Source organism: Agelaius phoeniceus, chromosome 3 (genome assembly GCF_051311805.1).
Source record: "Agelaius phoeniceus isolate bAgePho1 chromosome 3, bAgePho1.hap1, whole genome shotgun sequence".
In the NCBI taxonomy this organism is placed as follows: domain Eukaryota; kingdom Metazoa; phylum Chordata; class Aves; order Passeriformes; family Icteridae; genus Agelaius; species Agelaius phoeniceus.
The window spans coordinates 8,008,621-8,029,745 of NC_135267.1; the positions used below are offsets into that span (position 1 = coordinate 8,008,621).

The 21,125-nt window shown below is 37.5% G+C and overlaps 1 protein-coding gene across 3 annotated transcripts in view; it reads left to right on the plus strand.

Annotated features, from left to right (window-relative positions):
* The first annotated feature begins 1,499 nt into the window (after positions 1 to 1,499).
* The window catches only part of HACE1 (HECT domain and ankyrin repeat containing E3 ubiquitin protein ligase 1), a 52,881-nt gene continuing 33,255 nt past the window's right edge, over positions 1,500 to 21,125 (plus strand). Inside the window, exons 1-10 of one of the 3 annotated variants that reach the window (XM_054629861.2) lie at positions 1,500 to 1,714; positions 6,194 to 6,248; positions 7,297 to 7,386; positions 9,220 to 9,324; positions 11,042 to 11,117; positions 11,412 to 11,543; positions 12,404 to 12,486; positions 14,721 to 14,817; positions 17,427 to 17,528; positions 19,113 to 19,219. In XM_054629861.2, the coding sequence (XP_054485836.2) occupies positions 1,639 to 1,714; positions 6,194 to 6,248; positions 7,297 to 7,386; positions 9,220 to 9,324; positions 11,042 to 11,117; positions 11,412 to 11,543; positions 12,404 to 12,486; positions 14,721 to 14,817; positions 17,427 to 17,528; positions 19,113 to 19,219 (923 nt within the window). In that variant the 5' untranslated portion in view covers positions 1,500 to 1,638. Of the gene's footprint in view, positions 1,715 to 6,193; positions 6,249 to 7,296; positions 7,455 to 9,219; positions 9,325 to 11,041; positions 11,118 to 11,411; positions 11,544 to 12,403; positions 12,487 to 14,720; positions 14,818 to 17,426; positions 17,529 to 19,112; positions 19,220 to 21,125 lie in introns of those variants that run through there. The other 2 variants (XM_054629862.2, XM_054629863.2) reach the window with 2 other exon arrangements.

Here is a 21,125-nt window from a genome sequence, read left to right on the forward strand (position 1 = left end):
TGACATTCATTATTTTTCCACTTCTACTTTGTCCTGTACAGTGTTTCTTTTCCAGATAGCAGAGTCCAAGTCAGCTCTCACTTACATGGAATCCAATTCACAGGGCCTTTTGCAATAGAACAAGAGGTCATGGTTTTAAACTGAAGGAGGGTTGACTTAGATTAGATATAAGAAAAAATGATTTTTACAATGAGAGTAGTGAAATGCTGGGACAGGTTGCCCAGACAGGGGGATGCCACAGACCTGCAAACGTGTAAGGTCAGGTTGGACAGTGCTTTGAGCAACCTGATCTAGTTGAAGACATCCCTATTCATTGCAGAGAGGTTGGAATAGGTTACCTTTAAAAGTCTATTCCAATTTAAACTATCCCATGATCCTTGATTGTCCTTGTTGTCCTTTCTGAACCCTTTTCAAATCTTAGATAGCTTTTCTTCATTTTTCCAAGTCAGAGTCATTGGAGCATTTTACAGAATGAAACAATGAAAGCATCACACAGAACGAGATCACAACAGATCCCTGTGGAGTCCCATATACCTTCTTGCATTTGGAAGCTGATCATGAATAAAATCTTGTTAGGGTATGTTTTCTTTACATTCAATTTTTACATATTTTTTTATTCTCACTTTACAGCATTGTTATGTAGCCCATACTCCTCTGGTTTGCCAAGATTATATCAACACCTGAAGCGTCATTAAAGCCAAAATACCCAAGACTGAATGCTCCTTCACGCTTGACAACATGTATTATTGTCCTAGAACAAGAAATGAATTGACAGGCTCATGCTGGTAGTTGTTTCCTTGCACAGTTCCAAGTGTCTATAGATTTTGTGCTGGCACTAGAAGGGCAGTGAAGCTGGTGAAGGGTCCTGGAGCACAAGTCCTGTGAGGAGAAGCTGAGGGACCTGGGGTTGTCTGGCCTGGAGAAAAGGAGGCTCAGGGGTGACATTATCACCTGAAAGGAGGTTGTAGCCAGGTGGGATTGGTGTCTTCACCCAGGCAACCACGACAGGATGAGAGGACATAGTGTTAAGCTGCACCAGGGGAGGTTTAGGCCAGACGTTAGGAAGAAGTTCTTCACAAAAAGGATGATGAGGCATTGGAACGGGCTGCCCAAGGGGGAGGCAGAGTCACCATCCCTGGAGGTGTTTAAGAAAATTCTGGGTGCGGCACTTGGTGCCACAGTCTAGTTGACATGGTGGTGTTCAGTCATAGGTTGGACTCGATGATTTCAGAGGTCTTTTCCAACCTGATCGGTTCTGTCATTCTGTCCCGCTGAGGTGCGTTTGCAGCCCCATTCCCTGCCGTGCTTCCGGGGAAACGAGCCCGCACGGGCAGGATCACCGGGCAGGGGCGGCTTCAAAAAGCATCACATTTTTATTTTTATTTATAACAAGCAGACGTTTAAAGACCCATTTTCCATGAGTTTGAAAACCCATCGCCCACACCCCTTTCCTTCCTTGGGGGAAAAGCAAACTGAGGGAATTCGCCACCGCCCCCAGCTCCGCCCCGCGCATGCGCGCAGGATCCCGGGGTGGCGGCGGCCTGGGCGGCCTCGGCGCCGCCAGCGCCGCGATGGGCTGAGTGGGGGCGGGCGGTGGCAGCGAGGGGTGTCCGCGGCTCCGGGCTGGCCGCTCCGAGGATGGAGAGAGCCATGGAGCAGCTCAACCGGCTGACCAGGTCCCTGCGCCGCGCCCGCACCGTGGAGCTGCCGGACGGTAGGAGCAGGGCCCTGACAGAGCGGTCGGTCCAGGCGGCCTCCGCGCCCGGGCCGGCGGGGATGAGTTGAGGCGGCTGGGGAGGATGGGAACGGGCTCTCTCCGCCTCTGACGGGCTCCGTTTGTTTGTTTGCGGTGCTGACAGCAACAGCGGCTCCCCTTCCTTCCCCCGCTGCCTCCGTGGCGGGCGCGGGGGATCCCTGCCGGGGCTGCCGCCCTGAGCCCGGCGAGCGGGTCCGCGGGGTGCCGGACACCGGCTGCATTCGCTGCTAAATCCTTCGCCAGGTGCCTCGTCGATGACAGAGCAGCGATGAAAAGTCTTCGTGGGGTTTTTTTTTGGTTTGCTTTTTTTTTTTGTCTTTTAGCGGTGCTGAATTTTGTTTGAAAAGGTATTGTAAGTCGCTGTCACCCGTCACCGCCTAATTTTTTTTGGCTCTAAACCACTTCTACATGGGTGCTGGTCCCCCATATCAGGATGGATTTGAAAGCAGAGCTTCAGGCTCTTACGGCAAGTGGTTTGTTGTTCCAGCCAGGTCCAGTTTTTGGGAGGACTAACTGTAAAACTCTTGGACGTGCAGAATTCCTGTTCTTGTGAGTCATGTGCGGTCACTTTGCTTTCTTCAGTGTTTACTTTAATGGATGAGCTCTTGGCTGCCTGTCTGCCGGCTTTCATCTCCAGTGGTGGAGGACAGGAAGTCATATTCTGGTTTTTCTGTGTATTCCCTCTTTGGACTTCCTGGTGTCCTGCTGAACTGTGCTACTACACCCTTCACTTATTGTCACCTGTCAGTTCCAGTGTCTTGCAGTGCAGTTGCTCATAAATTTCACTTGACAGGCAAGTTTCAGGCAGATTTTGCTGCTGCTTGCAAGCCTTTGAATGGCAGCAGTGCAAATGGATGTAATACTATTAACTTAAGCTTAGACTTACAGAAATAATGGAGTAGCACCGGTTTAACTGATTGAAGATGCTAATATGAATAACACTTTGCACAACCTGTATCAGTTGGAGCTGCTTTAAATTTACTTCAGTACTAATGTAGGCAAATTGATTATGAATTTTGTCTGTTTTCTTCACATCTTGGGAAATTTTATCTTACACTTTATAGGTAGTTATGTCTGTGGAATGGCAGTGCAAGTGCAAGCCCTGAGACCTTTGGAACAAGTACTTCTGTCATCCTGTAGTGCAGAAGGAGTGTGAGTTCTATGCATTCCTTAGGAATTGCATGAAATGAATCAGTGGGACTGATATAAGGAGATAAATGGCCTTAAAGCTTTCCACACTGAAGTGTCAAACTGCATTGCAAGAAGGTCTCTGTTCAATGGCCATCCAACTTTGGGTCTGTCTTAGCTCGTTAGGGATTTTCTTTCTTGACCTTGGTGTTCCTTAGGTTCATGCAGGTCTGCCCAAACTCTTCTTGAGAAGCAGGTTTGGCTTGTAGTATATTGTTCCAAACATGTACTGACAGGATCAGCTTGGAATATTCCACACTGGTCTAGGATAATATGTAGTTTGGTGGGTTGTTGTGTGCTGTGTCTGGCTTCTTGAATTATGACTCCCCCTCTTTACCCCCACTGTATTTGAATAACTTTAATTTGAAAGATACATTGTTTACCCCTCCATCCTTAAAGTGAGAGTCATGGTTCTCTCACAGGAAATTGAGATGTATGTTTGAATTTACTTATGCTGAAGAAGGCAATAAATCCCAATAAATGGAAGTATTAAACTTCCACTGCATATGCCATAGCCACTAGGGTATGATGTGCACAGTACTGACATTTCTCTGAGATTGTGATCTCTGCCAACTTCATGATGGTATCTCTGAGGAAATAAAGTAGTCAGTGTATCTTGCCAGGGCAGGATTCTAGAATGATGAATTTCTAGTGGTTTTTTTCTTAAAGCAAGTCTTAACACCTGAGTCCAGTGCCAGTGAATACCCTGAGCTTCCAAGTAGAACTTTTTTTTTTTATCACTCTCCCAAAGTATCCTTCAGCAACTGTTTTGTGGACATGTGAGAGGCTGCACACAAATTTCTGGATGCTACTATTCAGGCTCAGTGCCTGAAAACTAGGTCTTGCAGCCCAAAGCTGTGACACTATGCTTGGTGTACCTTTTTTTGGTCTTTATATGATCAAGATTTGAAAAGCAAGCAAATAAGTTCGGTGAGTCCATGAGGTGTATAATGCTTTTTCTCTACCTGCTGTCATGCAGTTTGTGCCATTTGGAGGTTTTTTTTTATTACTAGAGAAAATAATCACCAAAGATAGCCATAAAAGCTCCTTAGTCCCACACCCTCTTAATTACTTCTTACAGAAAAACTCTGGGAAAGTCTGCATGTGCTCCACAGTGTAATTTCTGTTAATAGAATAGCAAAAAGCTTGGTTTTGTAACTCTGCCATAAATGCCTGTTATGGCCCAGCTACACTTGTATTTAACTATTGACTTTTTCTAGATCACTGCACTTGCAATATAGTTAAATATAGTTAGAATCAATATTAAGCATTTCAATTAAGTGTGCTGATATATTTAAAAATTTTTTTCACCCTTTTTTGGTGTCTTGTATAGGGCCTGGTTGTGGAAATATATAAGGATGTAATGTTTAAATTTAGTTGACGTTCTTAAGTTTGGTTTTTTGTTTCGTTTGGAAAGCTTTATCTTCCTGCCCAGAGCTCTTTGAAACAGAGCTCGAGATTTTTTATTTTTTTTTTTAGTTTGTGTATACTGGGAGCTAATCATGGATAGATCTTGAAAAAGTGCTCTAATATTTTTCACAATTGATATTTATTTAGCATCTATTTAATTTTGTTTCAGGATTCTTTCTCTCTGTGTCCCCTCCCTCCCAGCTTGTTCTTTCCCCAGCAGTCAAATTCCAGGAGTGTGTGTTGGAGATGGAGTTTTTTGATGCTCACAGAACTCTGCCATAAGAAACAATTTGTAGATAGTTCAAACTTGAGCTTGGTGATGGTTGGTGACTCTCTGCAATGCTTAATCATAACTTGGTGTTTTGAGAGGCTTGTGTCTCTTGCACCATGTGTTTGCTATAAGCAATGCTGATTTTTTAAAATTTAGTTTTAAAAATTTTATAGCTGATGAAATGTGATTTGAATTTGACTTATCTCTCTCCAGTGTTCAAAGGTAATAATAATAATAGATTGTTAGAAAGAAGCATTGCTTCTTTCTTTTGTTAGCTAGGGACACACAACTTCAACTAGCTGATAGCAGCAGTAACCTTGAGACAGTGTAGAACAATAATAACAACAAATAGCACAGCTGCAGCATGATAACAACTTCTTGGATTCTACTTCATAATTCTGAAGAATCTTTATTTAAAATAAATACAGTAAATGTCACCTTGCCTACCTAGTGGAAGCAGTGAATATGTGGAGCATGATCTGTAAAAGACATGAGGTACTATGCTTGTTTGGGACTGGTTTAATTCTTCCCATTCTTGGTTGCTTTGTAACTTTCGATTGATGAAGGTGTTGAACAAAAACTTGAAAATAAAATTTTGTGAGAACAGTCCTGTATTTCCATATCCTGAAGCCATATACCTGGGTTATCAGAAAGCATAGCCCCTCCTGTCATAAGTTGGTATCTACATGAACAATCTATGGAGATTGTACTCTCAAAAATGGGCAGCTTGTTGAAGGGAAGAATTACAATAATTGTCCATAATAAAAGAAAAAATTAATGCGCATTAAAACCATTCCTAATTATTATATGTTAAAAGATTTTAAGTTTTGTCAAATTAATCTTCTAAAAATAGTATTTTATTTCAGGAAGTCTGTAAGTGACCAAACAGGCTCATCACAGCCATGCAGATAGCTGGCATTTGCAGCAGTAGTGATGACAGAGTCTGTGTGGCTGAATGTCAGTGTGTTCCCATCACTGACATGGATCTTTGTCTTCTGGCCTTTTTTTGTTCCTTTCAAGTGTGAAATATGAAACTTATTAGAGATTAAAAAGTAAAATGAAATTTATTGCACTCAGGTATTCAAGTATAGAGACAAAGTGAAATGGTTATGAAGTAATTAAAAAAAGTCACTACTACAAAATCATAGTCTCAGGACTATGGAAGTCACCTTGGAAGACAGGAAACTTCCTTCTTTTTAAAATTAAATAGTTAAATAGTTTTGTTTTGTTTGGGTTTTTTAATGCACATCTCTTAAAAATTTGGATTTAGTTAACAGAATTGTCAATTCAAAGAAACTGATACTCCACTGAAAATTCTGTATTTTTTACTTTGTAAAAGAAAAAAAGCCACATTGGTATTTCATATATTACGATTCTGTTAATTCTCTCTTTTATCTAAAAAAATGTGATTGCTTTTTCTTTATAATGAAACTTTGTGTGTGTAGAATCTCTGTAAAAAAATATCTATTTCAAGTGGACACTTAAAAATGTAAATAAGTGTTGCTACATACATTTATTTTACATAAAAGATATCTTTATGGTAACAGAGTAATTAAATTTCTTCCCAGATAATGAAACTGCTGTCTATACACTGATGCCGATGGTTATGGCTGACCAGCACAGGTAAGAGCTTCTTTAAATTTACCTTTTCTTTTTTTTAAGGTCTGAAAAACCCAGCCTGTTTGCTGAAGTCCTAGCTCCTAAAGCACTCTCAGAAGTCCAGCTGCTGAATTGCTGAGTTGTCACTGACTGTGTGCATCTCAGCTTAATTTTACCTGGTTTGATTTATGCCATAGATCGGAACTGGGATTTGTTCTGTTGAGGCACATGGGAAAATTTGTCATAGGATAAGAAAAAAAGTGTGGTTTTGTAACTGTGTCTTAATTCTGAGTGTTTATTTATGGGTGACATAGAAGCTCTTAGTCTCATTCGACATCTGGAATTCCTCAGCTGTTTCTCTTACTGAGTTGTCCTCAAAGTGCTTGGAACCAGAGGCTGTATAATGCAGCTAAGTGATGCTTCCTTCACATGAATTTTTGTAGGGAAGCAGTCAGTAACTCTTACTGCAAGAGAAAGCTGCTTTTCCAGCCAGGATAAACATTTGTTCTGCTATGTAGTATTTTGAGATCCCATGCAAGGGTTTTAAATTATGTGATCAGCCCATTACTGGAAGTTGAAAGGTCCTATTTAAATTTTTTATCCTGATCTTATATCCTTCTACTTCATCATCATGATTTCACATACCAGTGTTCCCTCTGAACTTTGCCTATGTTTGGGAAAACTGTTGGATATGTGGTTGGGATGATTGTGATAAGGGGGAAAATGGGAATTTATATTTTGTTTAAACCAAAGCTGTTGAAATGCTTGTTTTTAGTATTTGTAAAGAAGTTATTTGGTTGTTTGGTCTAATTCTTACTAGTTTACATACTTACTTACTAGTTTGAAACAGTTACCCAGTGTCACAGTTCATTTTTTATGTATAGTAAGAAATGGAAAGGTATTCTTAATCAGCAAATGCTTAAAAACTATGTGATCTCTTAGTAATTAGTTGTATGGAAAAGAAATAGTGATTAAGTAAAGAAATAGAGTACTTGTGTACAACTTAGAGTATGAACTTTGCTTGAATACTGTGAGCTATTTTAAAATTAAGAAATTATTTTTCTATTTGAAGGTCTGTCTCAGAGCTGCTGTCAAATTCAAAATTTGATGTGAATTATGCCTTTGGACGTGTGAAGAGAAGTTTGCTCCATATTGCAGCAAAGTAAGACTTACTTGAGTCCAGTCCAGAAGTTAACAATGAAAATATTGCCACAAATCTAAGGCACCAATGTAAGCTGGAAAACTCTATAGTGTCAGTTAACATTTTGTTTTCACACTTTTTGTATCTTGTTTGTTCTTCCTAGTAATGTCCCTGCCTCATAAGGAGGATTTTACACATGGTATCAAATGGCTCTCCAAATTCCAGTGAAGGAAGTCTGGCTAGCTACTTTTTTACCTTTCTGTGAAATCTCAAGTCTTTTAAAAAAAATGGAGCCACGATGTGCATCCTGTATAGCTGGGTTACTCTTGCCTTTGTAGAGGCCTGAGAACTCTCATTTGCAGGTGCTGATTGTTTTTGAGGTATTCTAAAACAGTGGGAGGTGTTTGGATGTTTGTTGGGAAGCAGCTGATCCAAAGTACTTCATGTGACCATAACTAAAGGGAATATAACTCAGGAGCTCACTTCTAATAAATTTTGTATCCTGGCTAGAGGGCTTCAGTGCAAATTTTGATCTACATTATTTATTGTTTGTATAGCTCTTCAATGGGATGACTCCATTTAAATGTAACTCTGCCAAGAAACAGACAGGTTACCATCATATAAATAGAAATTAACCAGATAGTGTTTGACATGACCTTTCAGGAAACTAAACTTTAAACTGATGAATGAATGCTCTGTATTTATCTCCCCTTTTAAATATATTGAAAGTTCTTACATTTAAACGGTTGAAAAAGTGCAAAAAGAAAAAAAAAGGAAATGGTAGTAGTACTGCATATATATACCAGTATTTGGTCACAGTAAAGGTGGAAATTCCAACTTCTTAAACAGACTATTAGAAATAGCTGTTTCCCAACTATTTCATCTAAGAATTACATAGTGCTTATATAAAATTTACTTAAGGAAGTACTTACAAAAATACAAGCAAATTTTTAGCATATCTTTTAGAATTATATTTGAAAATACATGGTAGTTCCTGACTCTAAAGATACAAGAAGTTGTGTTACACTTAGTTTCTGGATTGTCTTTTATCTTGATTTAGTTATTGGGTCACAAAGGGGTCATCAAGCTGCTGGTTTTGCAGCATACTGTACAGTTAGTCTTCAGTTTCTTTGGGTTGTTGTGTAGCAGTTCTGATGTGGGAAGATTTGTAAAAATTGATTAGCTGGTTGCAACAGATACAAAAGTACTCTATTTATCTTTTCAATCAGCTCTTCCTCTTCAGGAGCAAGATAAATATGTAATGCAGAGTTTTTGTCCTCTTAGTGACATTGGTTATCCTGAAAAGCTGCTATATTATGTAAAGTAAAAGAGTTCAGCTCTTTCTTACAGGTTCAAAATTGCTAGCAAAGAAATATTTGTACTAGCAAATAAATATTTGTACAAGTTTTAGAATTTTCCTGATATTCAAACTTCTAAACATAACTTCCAGACACAGAAGCATAACAAGCCCCAAAATCTCTAATGGAAAATTCGGGCCTGTTAATAGATTAGGGATGAGGGAGGTGAGAGGAAATTGAAAGCAAAACTTAAATAGTTTTGTTTATAGTTTAAAGAATTAACAGTCCTAAAGACTCACTGTTGTGTTTTAAAGTCATTAAAATCAAAGAGAAGGCTGGCATTTATTCATTGCTACCAGTTATATTTGGTCACTTCTCACTGCATTAAGTGACTATCCTTTAGCTTTGTGTAGCCTGAATTATGAGGGTGTAAAACAATTTTATGTCAAGATGTTCTAGTGAGTGTGATCTGTACATAATATTGCTGTTGTCTTTATGCCAGTATCGATTGGTAAATATCCTTGTTACAGTTTTACCCTTTCTTATTTTCTTTTAGCTGTGGATCAGTTGAATGCCTTGTTCTATTATTAAAAAAAGGAGCAAATCCAAACTATCAGGACATCTCAGGATGTACTCCACTCCATTTAGCAGCAAGGAATGGGTAAGTTTTTAAAATCTTTAAACTCTTAAAAAATTTTTGCCTAATGCACTTGAGCTGGCATGTTCTGTAATATTTTTGCATAGTTAAAAAAATGCCTTTGGTTTTCACTTTTGAAAATAGAGAACATGGAGGTTAAAATCCTTATTTTGAGTATTCACAGAGTAATATTTTATAAATAGTAAGTCATGTCTGAAATACCAATTCCAGTACCAGTCATTTTAGTGTTTTCTGTTAATCAGGGGTGTGGTGGTGTTCAAAGGGGTCCCAGGACCAGGGAAGAGACGAGAATGTTGACTCCATGTTTCAGAAGGCTGGTTTCATTATTTTATGATATATATTTTATTAAAGCCATACTAAAAGAATAGAAGAAGGAATTTCATCAGAAGGCTTGAAAGGAAAGGAAAAGAATGGAAATGGAATGATAATAAAATCTTGTGAGTGACCACACTGTCTGAGACAGCTGGACTGTGTTTGGCCATTAATTAGAAACAACCACAGGAGACCAATCAAAGATGCACCTGTTGCATTCCACAGCAGTTTTGTTGTGGAATACAACAATATAATTATTGTTTACATTTTGTTCCTGAGGCCTCTCAGCTTCTAAATCCTAAGGAAAGGATTTTTCGTAAAATGTGTTTGTGACACAGGGGCATAATGATTCTTACAACAGTAATTGAACAAGGGATCCGTTCACCTTCCAGTTAGCTGAGTAAGAAGAGGTTTTGTAGGGCTTGGAGGGGGTCAGAGACTTCTGATTTTTCTGAGATAGTGTCTCTAAGAAAATTTTTCCTGCAAGAAAAGGAATACAAAATTGGCACAGTGTTAGGAGAGAGGCAGAGAAAGAACTCTAAACCAGCAAGCAGGTACCTTTTTAAGATCCTACTTCTGGAACTGTAGTATGTGAAAACATGCAGCTGTGAAGGTAATGTTCTCTTTTTTCTTTTTAGGACATATGTGTGATACAATAACTGAATTGTATCACAGCTGGTACTTCAGGTGAGGAGGTGGTAGTGTTTAGTGGCTTCTGGGTATGTGTGAGGTCTATTTGTAGGAGGGGAAAGAAGCAGGCAAATGGTTTATGATGAAATGCAGAAAAGCACACAGGAGACAGTTATGTGGAAATGAGTTATAAGAAGGGTGTGAAAGGTACCAAATAAAAAGGAAAAGCAAAATAAATTTGTAAAGGTAAAGCACTTAGAGCATTAAAAATGTTAAAAAACCAAACAAAACATGAATTAGGAAAAAATACCTCTACTTTTATTAAGAAAGTGCTTGTACTTAACAAGGATTTGCATAGTTTTACAATGACTGTCTCACTAGGTAATGATTTAGTGGCGTACTGTAACAATGTCCACTGACATGTACAGGCAACGGTGAACTTCATGGACTTCTATTAGCTGAACTCAAGCTTTTTGTCTTGAAAGGGTAGTTCATGCAGAGCTGAAACTGTTAGAGTAGTGGTTAAGTGCTTCTGCACTTTCCACAAAAGCAGCTATGATTTTAGCTCTATGTTGTTGTTTGCTACCCTTGCACTGTCTGAGACTCTGTGAAGATCAGTTCTCTCTTTCACATGCTCAGTACTGTACTCTTTATAAATTGGAACCACCTGTTATGCTTAGAACAATCATAAATTAGAGTTAGTGGAGCTCTAAGAAGATATTTAGTCTTTGTAAGTGATTTTCCCTGACTGGATTTTAATGTGTTCTTTTGCTTACAGCCAGAAAAAATGTATGAGCAAGCTGCTGGAATACAGTGCAGATGTCAACATTTGTAATAATGAAGGCTTGACTGCAGTAAGTGCTATTAATTATCACGATGTTCATAAAATGAATGAAGAACTTGGAGATTCTTGGTTTTTAAGCTTTTGCTATCTTACACATCAAACCAAGCTGCTGTGTGTCCATCAAGAATCAAAAAATGTGATCAAAATACCTAAGCATATGATTGTATTGTTCAAAGCTTCTCCTAATATTATGCAAAGCTTCTCTTTGTGAAAGTGTTGACAATAATACAGCCAGGCTTGAAATAATTTTTATGGTATATATATACACCATTGCTAAAGGTATGTGTCATCATTTTGTATTTAGATTCATTGGTTGGCTGTCAATGGACGAACAGAATTGCTTCATGATCTTGTTCAGCACGTCAGCAATGTAGATGTTGAAGATGCCATGGGACAGACAGCCCTTCATGTAGCTTGTCAAAATGGACACAAGACAGTAAGTTTCTAACCTGTATGAACACAATTGATTTGTGAAGAACTTGGTAACGCCTCAAAGTTGTTGTGGTTTTGTTATAAACTTCAGAGTAGTAATGCACATGATAATGGCTACAAGTGTGAAGAATGCTGTTGTTTGTCTTAGTATTGACTGCATGCACTTCTTTGGGAGCAATTTATTCTTGTGGAGCTGATTGATCTCAGTGCCTATGGGAGTTGAGATGACTTACTGTATGCTGTTCAGCTCTTCTGCAGTGCTGTTATTGGCTTGTTAATATCAAGTTTTTATGTAATGTTAAATGTTTGAAAATGTTTTGCCTTATTTTTCAGAATATGTTTAATTCATAATTGTGTAAGCTATTATGTGATTTTGAAATCTGAAATATTAATTTACTGTGAATAAAAAATGAAAACAGAGTTGGATCAGTTACAGTTTAACTTTAGAAGTAAACAAGTTCAAATAAACTCTTCCATTATTGATCTGTGTGAATAATTTTTATGTCTGGCCTTGCATTAGGGCTGACTATTTATATTCAGAGTATAAGTTTGGATACTTTACTTGAACTGCATTAGAGCCCTATAGAGTTATACAGATTGCCACTAGAACTATTTACTACTAAAAAGAATAAATTGTAATTCTGTCTAGATCCTTTCTGTTGTTTGTCATTGCTGGATTTTAGAAGGCCAAATTCTGAAAAACAGTTACCTATAAATATAGAAAATTTATGTGACTGAAATACAACACAAGTTATTTGAGAGTCTGGTCAATGTTTTCATATTTTAGACATGCACTAAATATTTGCAAGCCAGCAGGGTTTTCCACTGCTCTTTTTCTAAAGGTGATGTTTTGTTCTCTTGTAGACGGTGCAGTGCTTGCTGGACAGCGGTGCAGACATAAACAGGCCGAATGTTTCTGGGGCAACTCCGCTTTATTTTGCTTGCAGGTTATATACTTTTAACTTTTGAATACTAACCTAAAAATATTTTTTACCTTTTTGCAATAACTGATTAGAAATTGCAAAATATAGGAAATATAACAGCTGACTGGTGTTTAATCTTGTCTCATTTTTGAGTGTAGTTTAGTGTCTTACCTAAATACTTAGGTTAGTACTGCATGCTTATGTACCTCTTTCTAACAGACATGTTAAACACATACCTGTTCATGTTCTAGCATGAGTCATAAATTGATGACTGCTGAACCCTTTTCTGAAAAAATGAATTCTGCCAACTTATATTATTTTGAGTACACTAAAACCAGAACCTTTTATAAGGCAAGTTTGGCTATTCCTTAACGTACAGTATGGTATTACAGTATACATGAAATGTGCATATATGTGTCAAAGTTACAATATTGAATTAAAATCACATTGTTGCTTTGATCAATTATGCTTTCTTGATAGTTATATTTCAAAATTAAACGCATATGATAAATGATCTTTTGTTTTAATTAGAGCATTTCTGCAATTTGTTAGAAACATGTACAAGTTTTGCAATCCCTGTGCTTTGATTACAGGTTAAATAGTTCACCTAAGATTAACTGTTACTATAAGCAAAAGGAGAAATGGACTGACCTGCTGGTCTGCTAAGAGTTACATTCTGGGAGCTGTGGTCTCTGGAGTGTTGACTTGTGGCAGTTAAGAAGGGAAGTGGAGAATAAATAGCTGCTAGCCTTGGTAATTGATTTAGGGACTGGTATTTGTACACACTTTAAAAGAAGTAAGCAGCTTGTCGTGGCTTGGAGGTTTTTCACAAGAAGGGAATGTGGCAAGTACAGGAGTGATATTCCTTAGAATTACCAAATAGAGCATTTGGCAGGATAGAATGAACAGGGTGTGTGCTACAGCAAACCTGGAAAGAAAGGTTGTAGGTTCCTGATGACAGGGAGGGCAGGATGTGGTAGCAGTGGCAGGTGGTAGCTGCAGGGAGGGTATCAGTATTCAAAGTCTGAGTCTGAAGCACCAGTTTTGTCAATGTGTTGGGTTGTGCCCTTAGTCTAGAGAATTACAGTGAAGATGCTGCAAGCAGGCCATTAGTCTTAGCTCCTTTCTGACCTTTAGTGTTTATTTGCATTGGGATAAAGTCTGGTACATTAGATTAACCTGTTGGCTTCCTGGGCTGGAAGGACAGGACTGAGGAGCACTCATCTGTGAGTTAGTGAGAGAATATTGAGTGAAGCTCCCTCTTGGCCCTCAGCTGTTAGTTGTCACTTTACCTGTGCACTTTCTGAACTGATAGACTGCACCCATCAGTGCCTGAGGATGCAGGCAGCCTCTTGTATGTTCCAGGATGCCAAATACTTGTATCCATTGGTGTAAAGGGTGTACTGCAAACAAGCTTGAGGATTAAAACTTCCCTGAAAAAACCTGTATCTGTAACTTTAATTGCTATGTCTTTTTTTTATCAGTCTTTCATTTCACCCTTTAGATGCTTCTCTGTTATGTTTGGCAGTATGTGCACTGAATGCTAGTGAAGGCAATATTCAAGTAATTGTTCCATGTGTTTTTAATGAAGTAAATCTCTGATCACCGGTACTCAATATCTCATTTTTTCAGAAGAAAGGATTTGGGAAAGTGTTGAGAGGTATAAATAGTTGGTTTTTCTTTTTTCTAGGCAATGCTGGCATGTTGGGAATTTTTTTACTCGATGGAACTAAGGGTCCTATACAACCTATAAGCAGATTAGTGAATAGACTTTGAATGCAAAAGTAAAAATCATGACTTCTAGAGGCTATGCAAGACATTATAGATAGAAATTAGAGCCATTTGAGTGATGTATTTATCTCTTGTACAAAAATAGAATTATCAATAAAAATATGTTGCTAATATTTTATTGATGATTAAAGCACAATTAGATTGTTTTCCCCCACATATGGTAGAAGTGAGCAAAGAACTTGGCAAAGATAACTTCCTCTGTGAAGTAAATTAGGATGTAAATTGAGAAAGAGCTCTCTTTTTGCAGGAAATGCAGCTCATAAATATTTGAGGCAAGGCTAAGATGAATCATTTCTGAATGATGAGAGTGACTCTGACTTCATAAATAGCCTGAATTTTGCACTACTCTTTTGCAGTAACTGTTTTCTTCTAGCTTATGTTGGTTTTGTTTGTTAGATGCAATAAAGACAGATTTATGACTCAGATCATAAATGCTCTCTTAACTGTCTTTCTTCTCTTTTGAATAGCCATGGTCAGAGAGACACTGCACAAATTCTTTTGATGAGAGGAGCCAAATATTTACCGGACAAGAACGGCGTTACTCCACTGGATCTCTGTGTACAGGTATTAAGTTAGCAACAATTTTTCAGTGAATTTCTCTGACTTACTACAGTGTCACCTGATCATTATTACCTTTTCTCATTCTTAAGGCCTCTAAAAGATGGTAGTCCTTTGGCAAAACAAGTGCAAAACGTAATTTTAATAATGAAATTGATCCTATAGGCAGGTTCATAATTTCTACCCTTTGCATAAGTCAGATGCAAGAATCATGAGAAAGAGTTTCCAGAACTCCATTTGACTAGAAAGTTTTGGAATCCTTGGTATAATGGTAATACACAATTTAGGTGCTTACCTATTAACAAGAGGTAAAGGCATGCAGAAATGAGTGATTTTTTTAAAATCTCAAATAATAGATTTTCTTTTCTCTTGAGGAGATGTTGCTATCAAAAACAAACAAAACTTACATGGTGATGGCTCTTACTTTTCAAAGAAATTTCCATATCTGAACGAGGAACAAAATTCTTACATATTTCCAAGTAATGTGACATTTTCAACTGCAAAACAATTTCCTCATCACCTACTGCTTGTACTACTTCCTAAAGTGACTTTTTTTGATTTGTGAACACTTACACTTTTTTCTGTCAGATCAGTTGCAGGTCAGTGGGTAAATAACATGATTGAATGGAAGCCTTTGAACCTTTGCTAGTAATCAGACTAGAAAACTGAACTGAAAGCTGAAAAAACTAAATCACTGGAATGAGTGGACATCACACTACCTTTGTGCATGTCATTAATTTGTCAGGATAAAATTTTTATTTTAATTTTTTTTCTGTATTTTCAGACTATTTCAACCTCAACATATTTAATTTCTGAGGTGTCCTCATGTGCCTTGCACTTGAAATAGTTGTGTGTATGTGCAGGAGTGTGTGTCTCCAAAAATATCTGTGGGATATTTTTGGAGTGTTTAACTCTGAAAGCTTTATTTCATAGGCTGTCTGAGGAGGACCTTGATCCAGTTAGGTTACTTACAGTCTTTCTCTTTGCATATAAGAAACCAAGTCCTCAGCTCTGGTCACTGAGAAGTGCCAGACCACTATACTATTTCAGTGCTGACTTGATTGTGAAATTCCATCAGATGTTTTTTTCTTTGCTATGGCAGAATGACTTACCATTACATAAAGCCACATGGAATCTGATCAGTTTCAAGGTTTTCTGCAGCCACAGACCTGTAAGACAGTATATGGCAGGAGAGGTTTAGATTGGATATTAGGAATAATTTCTTTGTGGAAAGGGCTGTAAAGCATTGGAGAAGACTGCCCAGGGAAGTGGTGGAGTCTCTACCCCTAAAAATGTTTAAAAAAATAGTGGATATGGCACTTGAGGATGTGGTTAAGTAGCATATGTAGGGGTGGTGCCAGGCTAATGTTTGGTCTTGATGATCTTAAAGGTATTTTCCAACCTAAATGATTCTATACCAGTGTGTGCTTAATGGTAGAGCTGTTATTTTTTATGATTAATGTTTTGAGTTTCTGCTTCAGTCTCCAGTTTTGCAATCCCTAGGGCACATTTTTACACATAAAACTTATGTTAACTTTTTTAGGTGTGAGTAGTGACACCTGGTGTTTCTTTGTAGTGATGATCTTACTGTGTTTGAGATCATGCAGTATACAAGTTCATGATGCCAAGCAAGAATGGGGAAAACAATATGTTTTCTTTCTTTTTACTTTGTTGGTTTTATTCTATGCTTAAAAGTTTGTTTTTCAAACAAACACATGCTTTCAGAAGACTGCAATTATTGACTCATACACTTCTTGCAAACATTACCTTGATCTTGAAGATTTGACTTTCGTTAATTTTTACAGAATCTGGGTGGGTTTATTTTGAATACTTAATTTCTTGGTACCAGAAACAATTAAATTAATCTTTTTAATGTAGGGTTTTCACTGAGATAATGTCAACTGTCATTCACAGAGGAGTCCCTGAAGTTGCAGCAGTTAATACATTACATGGTCATCTTCCCAGAGTAGAAGTTCATGCATTTTCAGGTGTTAGGTGTCTGCTTAAAAATGCAGCTGTGTTAAAGAAGATTTGATACAAATAAATCACAAAATCAAGTTATTTTCTTTCCAGAAAACATTTTTTCTCTGAAGGGTGGGAAGTTAGTTTAAGGCACATTCTAAGGAATTATACTTGTGTATTGATTTTAAAGTTAAGTAACCCTTTCATGGGTTTATCCTATTTCTTCCTGTAACAAGTCAGATATGTGTCCTATGAACCTTTAGAAAATGTTTGTTCTGAATAATTAGATTCTGGGTGTAATTAAGTAGATATCAGCAGGAGGAAGTGAAATGAAATATTGCACTGTTTTTAATCTCTGATGATTGCTAGCTGAAGTGCTGTTCAACTGTACCTTTATTTTGGTAAGTAGGAAAATGTTTTAAGAAACAGAAAAATGGGAATGGATATATGTGAGCCAGTATACTGAAAAAAATGGATTCTGTCTTCTCCCAAACATTTTGGGATACCTAACTTCGCTACATTTTTTGAATTTCAGATTATTTTAGAATAGTATTTCTCCAGATAAAAAAACCTGTTATCCTTAATAGACGTTACTGCCTGTAATAGTCTAACTCTCAATTTTAATGTTCCTTTTAATTAAAATGTTTTCTTAGGGTGGTTATGGAGAGACTTGTGAAGTCCTAATACAGTACCATCCTCGGCTTTTCCAGACAATAATTCAAATGACACAGAATGAAGATCTGCGGGAAAACATGGTAATGTGGGATTCTGTGTGTTATAGCCAGGATCTCTGTCTGTGGGGAGAGCTTAGTGCTTAATATGAGTGGCAGTCAGTACCACAGTAGTTGACCACTAGGTATCTTTCTTCCCTTGTGGAAAATGGGCACTCTTCACATAATTTTAAACACAAGAATTTGGAATTAAATGTAGGATCTGTTTTCATTTATTGTTCTAACTTTGGCAAAGTGATCTAGACAGTTTAAAGAGCAGACATTCAATACAAAGGTACTGATAGGAGCATTCCTAGAGCATCCTATATATACAGTTAACTTTGTGTAACAGGGCCTATTTTCCTTCATTTAGTCGTTATCTGCAGACATCCATTCTAGGATATGTCTTGAGGCTGAATCATCTGGAATTAACTTAAAAGTCTGTGGTATGAGCACTCATCTGTATGAAGTTGTCTTGTACAATTAGAGTGTAAAAGATTGCAGCCACAATTACATTTAATTATTATTTCTGTAGATGAAACTACTCTGTTTCTTTTTTAATGGTTCTCTTACACCTTGCTTCTTTGGTTATTGTGGGGCAGTACAATCTGAGGCAAAGAAAAATCAAGGAAAAAGGTTTTGTTTCTTAATTGTGTAAGGGAAATGAAGTATGGGATGCCTCTTCCCCCTTGTAAATTTAGCTTGCTGTGGACTTTTAATACATTAGTTGTTTTAAAATGACTGTAAACTACCTTACAGGCTGTAAAAAAAAAAAAAAAAGATTTAGTAAGGTGTTGGCTGCCAATTTACTTAATTTAGTTTGCTAGATTTTTGATGTTTTCATTTTCTCTATAACTCAATTACTTCCACTATAACACTGAGGATTTCCAAGTCAGTGTTTAAATTTCTGAGGCAAGGTTGAGTTTTACAGAGTGAAATGATGCAGGTGAGAATTCTCAAAGTGTGTGTTAGATGTGAGGGGAGATGTTATAGATGATTTAAATTGAAAGAGAAAGAACTAAAACAATGTAACAAAAAGACCTTTTGTTTATTGTAGAAGTGAAGAAAAAAGTGAGAAAAATTTTTCATCTGTCTGAGTAATGGTGGAGCTGTGTGCAAAAACAAGATCTTAATGAGGGTGTATATAAAATATATTAGCTAATACATGGTATAGTTCTGCCTCATTGCCAAAATGTGATCATATATTGAAAATTATTTTCTGTGGCCAAGTCTGAGCTGTTCTGCTTAATCTTGGGTAATGACCAGTGCATATTAGCTGGAAGTGATGGCATAAGGAAACTGGATGTGTGTTACAAGTCAGGACTCACATTTTAAATGTCATAACTTGTTCTTATGAATTAATAATACAGGGTTAAGCATTCAGTGTTTGTAACATTCTGTAATGTTAAATACCCTGTAGTACATGCATTGACACTAGAATGTGTACCTTTGCACATCTGTAATCTTTGTAAATGATAATGAAATGTTCACTGAGGCTAGATTAGAGGTTGTACAGTATACATATACATTATAATAATGCTTGGGTGATGGTGTTCTACATAATGCATAAATTATTGTTGATCTGATGCTCCTTGACACAATACAATTGTTTTTGTTTGAATCCTTCAGTTGCGGCAGGTTCTGGAACACTTGTCTCAGCAGAGTGAAAGCCAGTATCTTAAAATCTTGACAAGTCTTGCTGAAGTTGCTACAACAAATGGTCACAAATTGCTCAGGTAAGTGTGAGGTCACAAGTTGATAAACTATGCCACAGTTAGTGCTACTTAATAGTTTTAATAGTTCAAACTATCTGATGCTCAGCACATGCTGGAGTAGATGGATCTCAAATCTGATTTATATGATAATGTCTGTTTAGATCACTGTCTTCACAAAGACTTCAAGAGAAAAAGTTGGTCCTTGTATAGCTGCTGGTATCTAGAAGCTTGAGTTGCAGAGAAGTGTATTTTTTGTTTGGTTATTTTGGCTATGTCAGTCCTAGGAAGGGAAACTTTTCAGACAACTGTCTTCCCTTCCACAATTTTACTTTTTTACATTCTTCTTTAGTATGCTTGAGGAGAGTTTTGTTACTTCAGACACCTGTCTCATGTTTGCTGGCTCTGGTTGCCTTACATGGCTACTAATATATATGAGATTAAAAATTTCGTCTATCAGTGTGCTGTCTCAGCAGCAGTAGCCTGAGGAGATGCATGACACAGGCAAGCATATTTATCTGGTATGCTTTCTTAGTTTTTGTGGCATCTGTTTGAGTTTGTGCAAAACACTGTCTGCAATTTGTTGGAGCATCTTACTCTTTTCAACATCCAACAGATTTTGGTGTAACCTTTATGCTTTCCTAGAAAATCTTTACTGAAAGAGTCAAGGGTCTGAAAGCATGAGTGAAGTTCCTTATTAACATGTTTTAGATGGCATTTTCGTAAAGAGAGCTTTGAAAGTGTTCTGTAATGAGAGAAACCTGTCAGCATAGGTTGTAGAGGATTATGACTTGGGAAGCTTTTTTTTTCACTGGGGCTGGGGTCTGAGGAGCCCATCAGTGAGATGGAAAATAAGTAGTATATTCTTACTCCTAAATACTTTATTTTTCTTCCCCATTAATCATGTTCAATTTAAATGGAGCTTCTAGATAGCAGGTCAGAACTCCTGGATGATTGTAGGAAATTCATTACACCATTAATAAATCTTCTTCTGGTGGCTGTTCACTTTGATGAATTAATGTAAAGGTCTGAATCCATTTAAACTTGGGGGTTAAAGTGTGTAGACATTAGTGGAATTTTGTTGCTGCAAAGATAACTTTCTGAAGAATTTCTGCTGTTGCAGTGTGTATCAGCTTAACTTGTAACACATTCCTTTTTGTCTCCAGACTTCCTTAGAGCCAATAGATCTCCCACAAATAAACTGTGGTAAGGTGTAAAACCATAGTGCAGGAAAGGGTTTCAAACTTGCTCTGTGTAGGGACATTATTGGAAGTTGTGGTAGCTGGATGACATCATAGAGGTAGTATTTTGTTGTTTAGATTTGATTTGTTACTGTTACTGCTCTTCTGATTAGAGCAATGCTCCCTCAGTGTGGCTGTAGAAACAGTAGCTCTGTGCCTCTACTGTCTCTGAGTTTGAGCCTCTGTGTGCTCCTGTATGACTGTGTATGGGTGGGCTGGTGGAGGCTGAAGACAGGATCAAAGGGTTGCATTGCAATGGCTGAGAACTCATTTCCAGACATGCCAGTACTTGGAGTGTCCTATGGACTCTTACTGGCCAGCTTCTCTTTGGTACTTTGTAATACAGAAATGTGATAGCAAAAGAAAACAATTCCAAGACAGTTTCACAGATGCAGTTTTGAAAAAACTGTGTCTCTTTTCTCTCCAGTTTGGTTTCCTGGCAGAAGCAGTGAATTACTACTTCAAGAAATATTTCTCAGTTGTTTTTTTATAAAAACAATGGGGATTAACATAGTACTTGGTAGTACTGTGAGCATGGGCCTCTTTCCTCTCTCTCCTTCTTCCAACAAATGTGTAAAATGTACTTTGTACTTGAAAACCTCCAATAGTGATATTCTTGCATGGCTGAACTTGATATAATCTCTATTATTATTATTTCCTGGGTACTAACCCACAACCAGTTGCTTTTG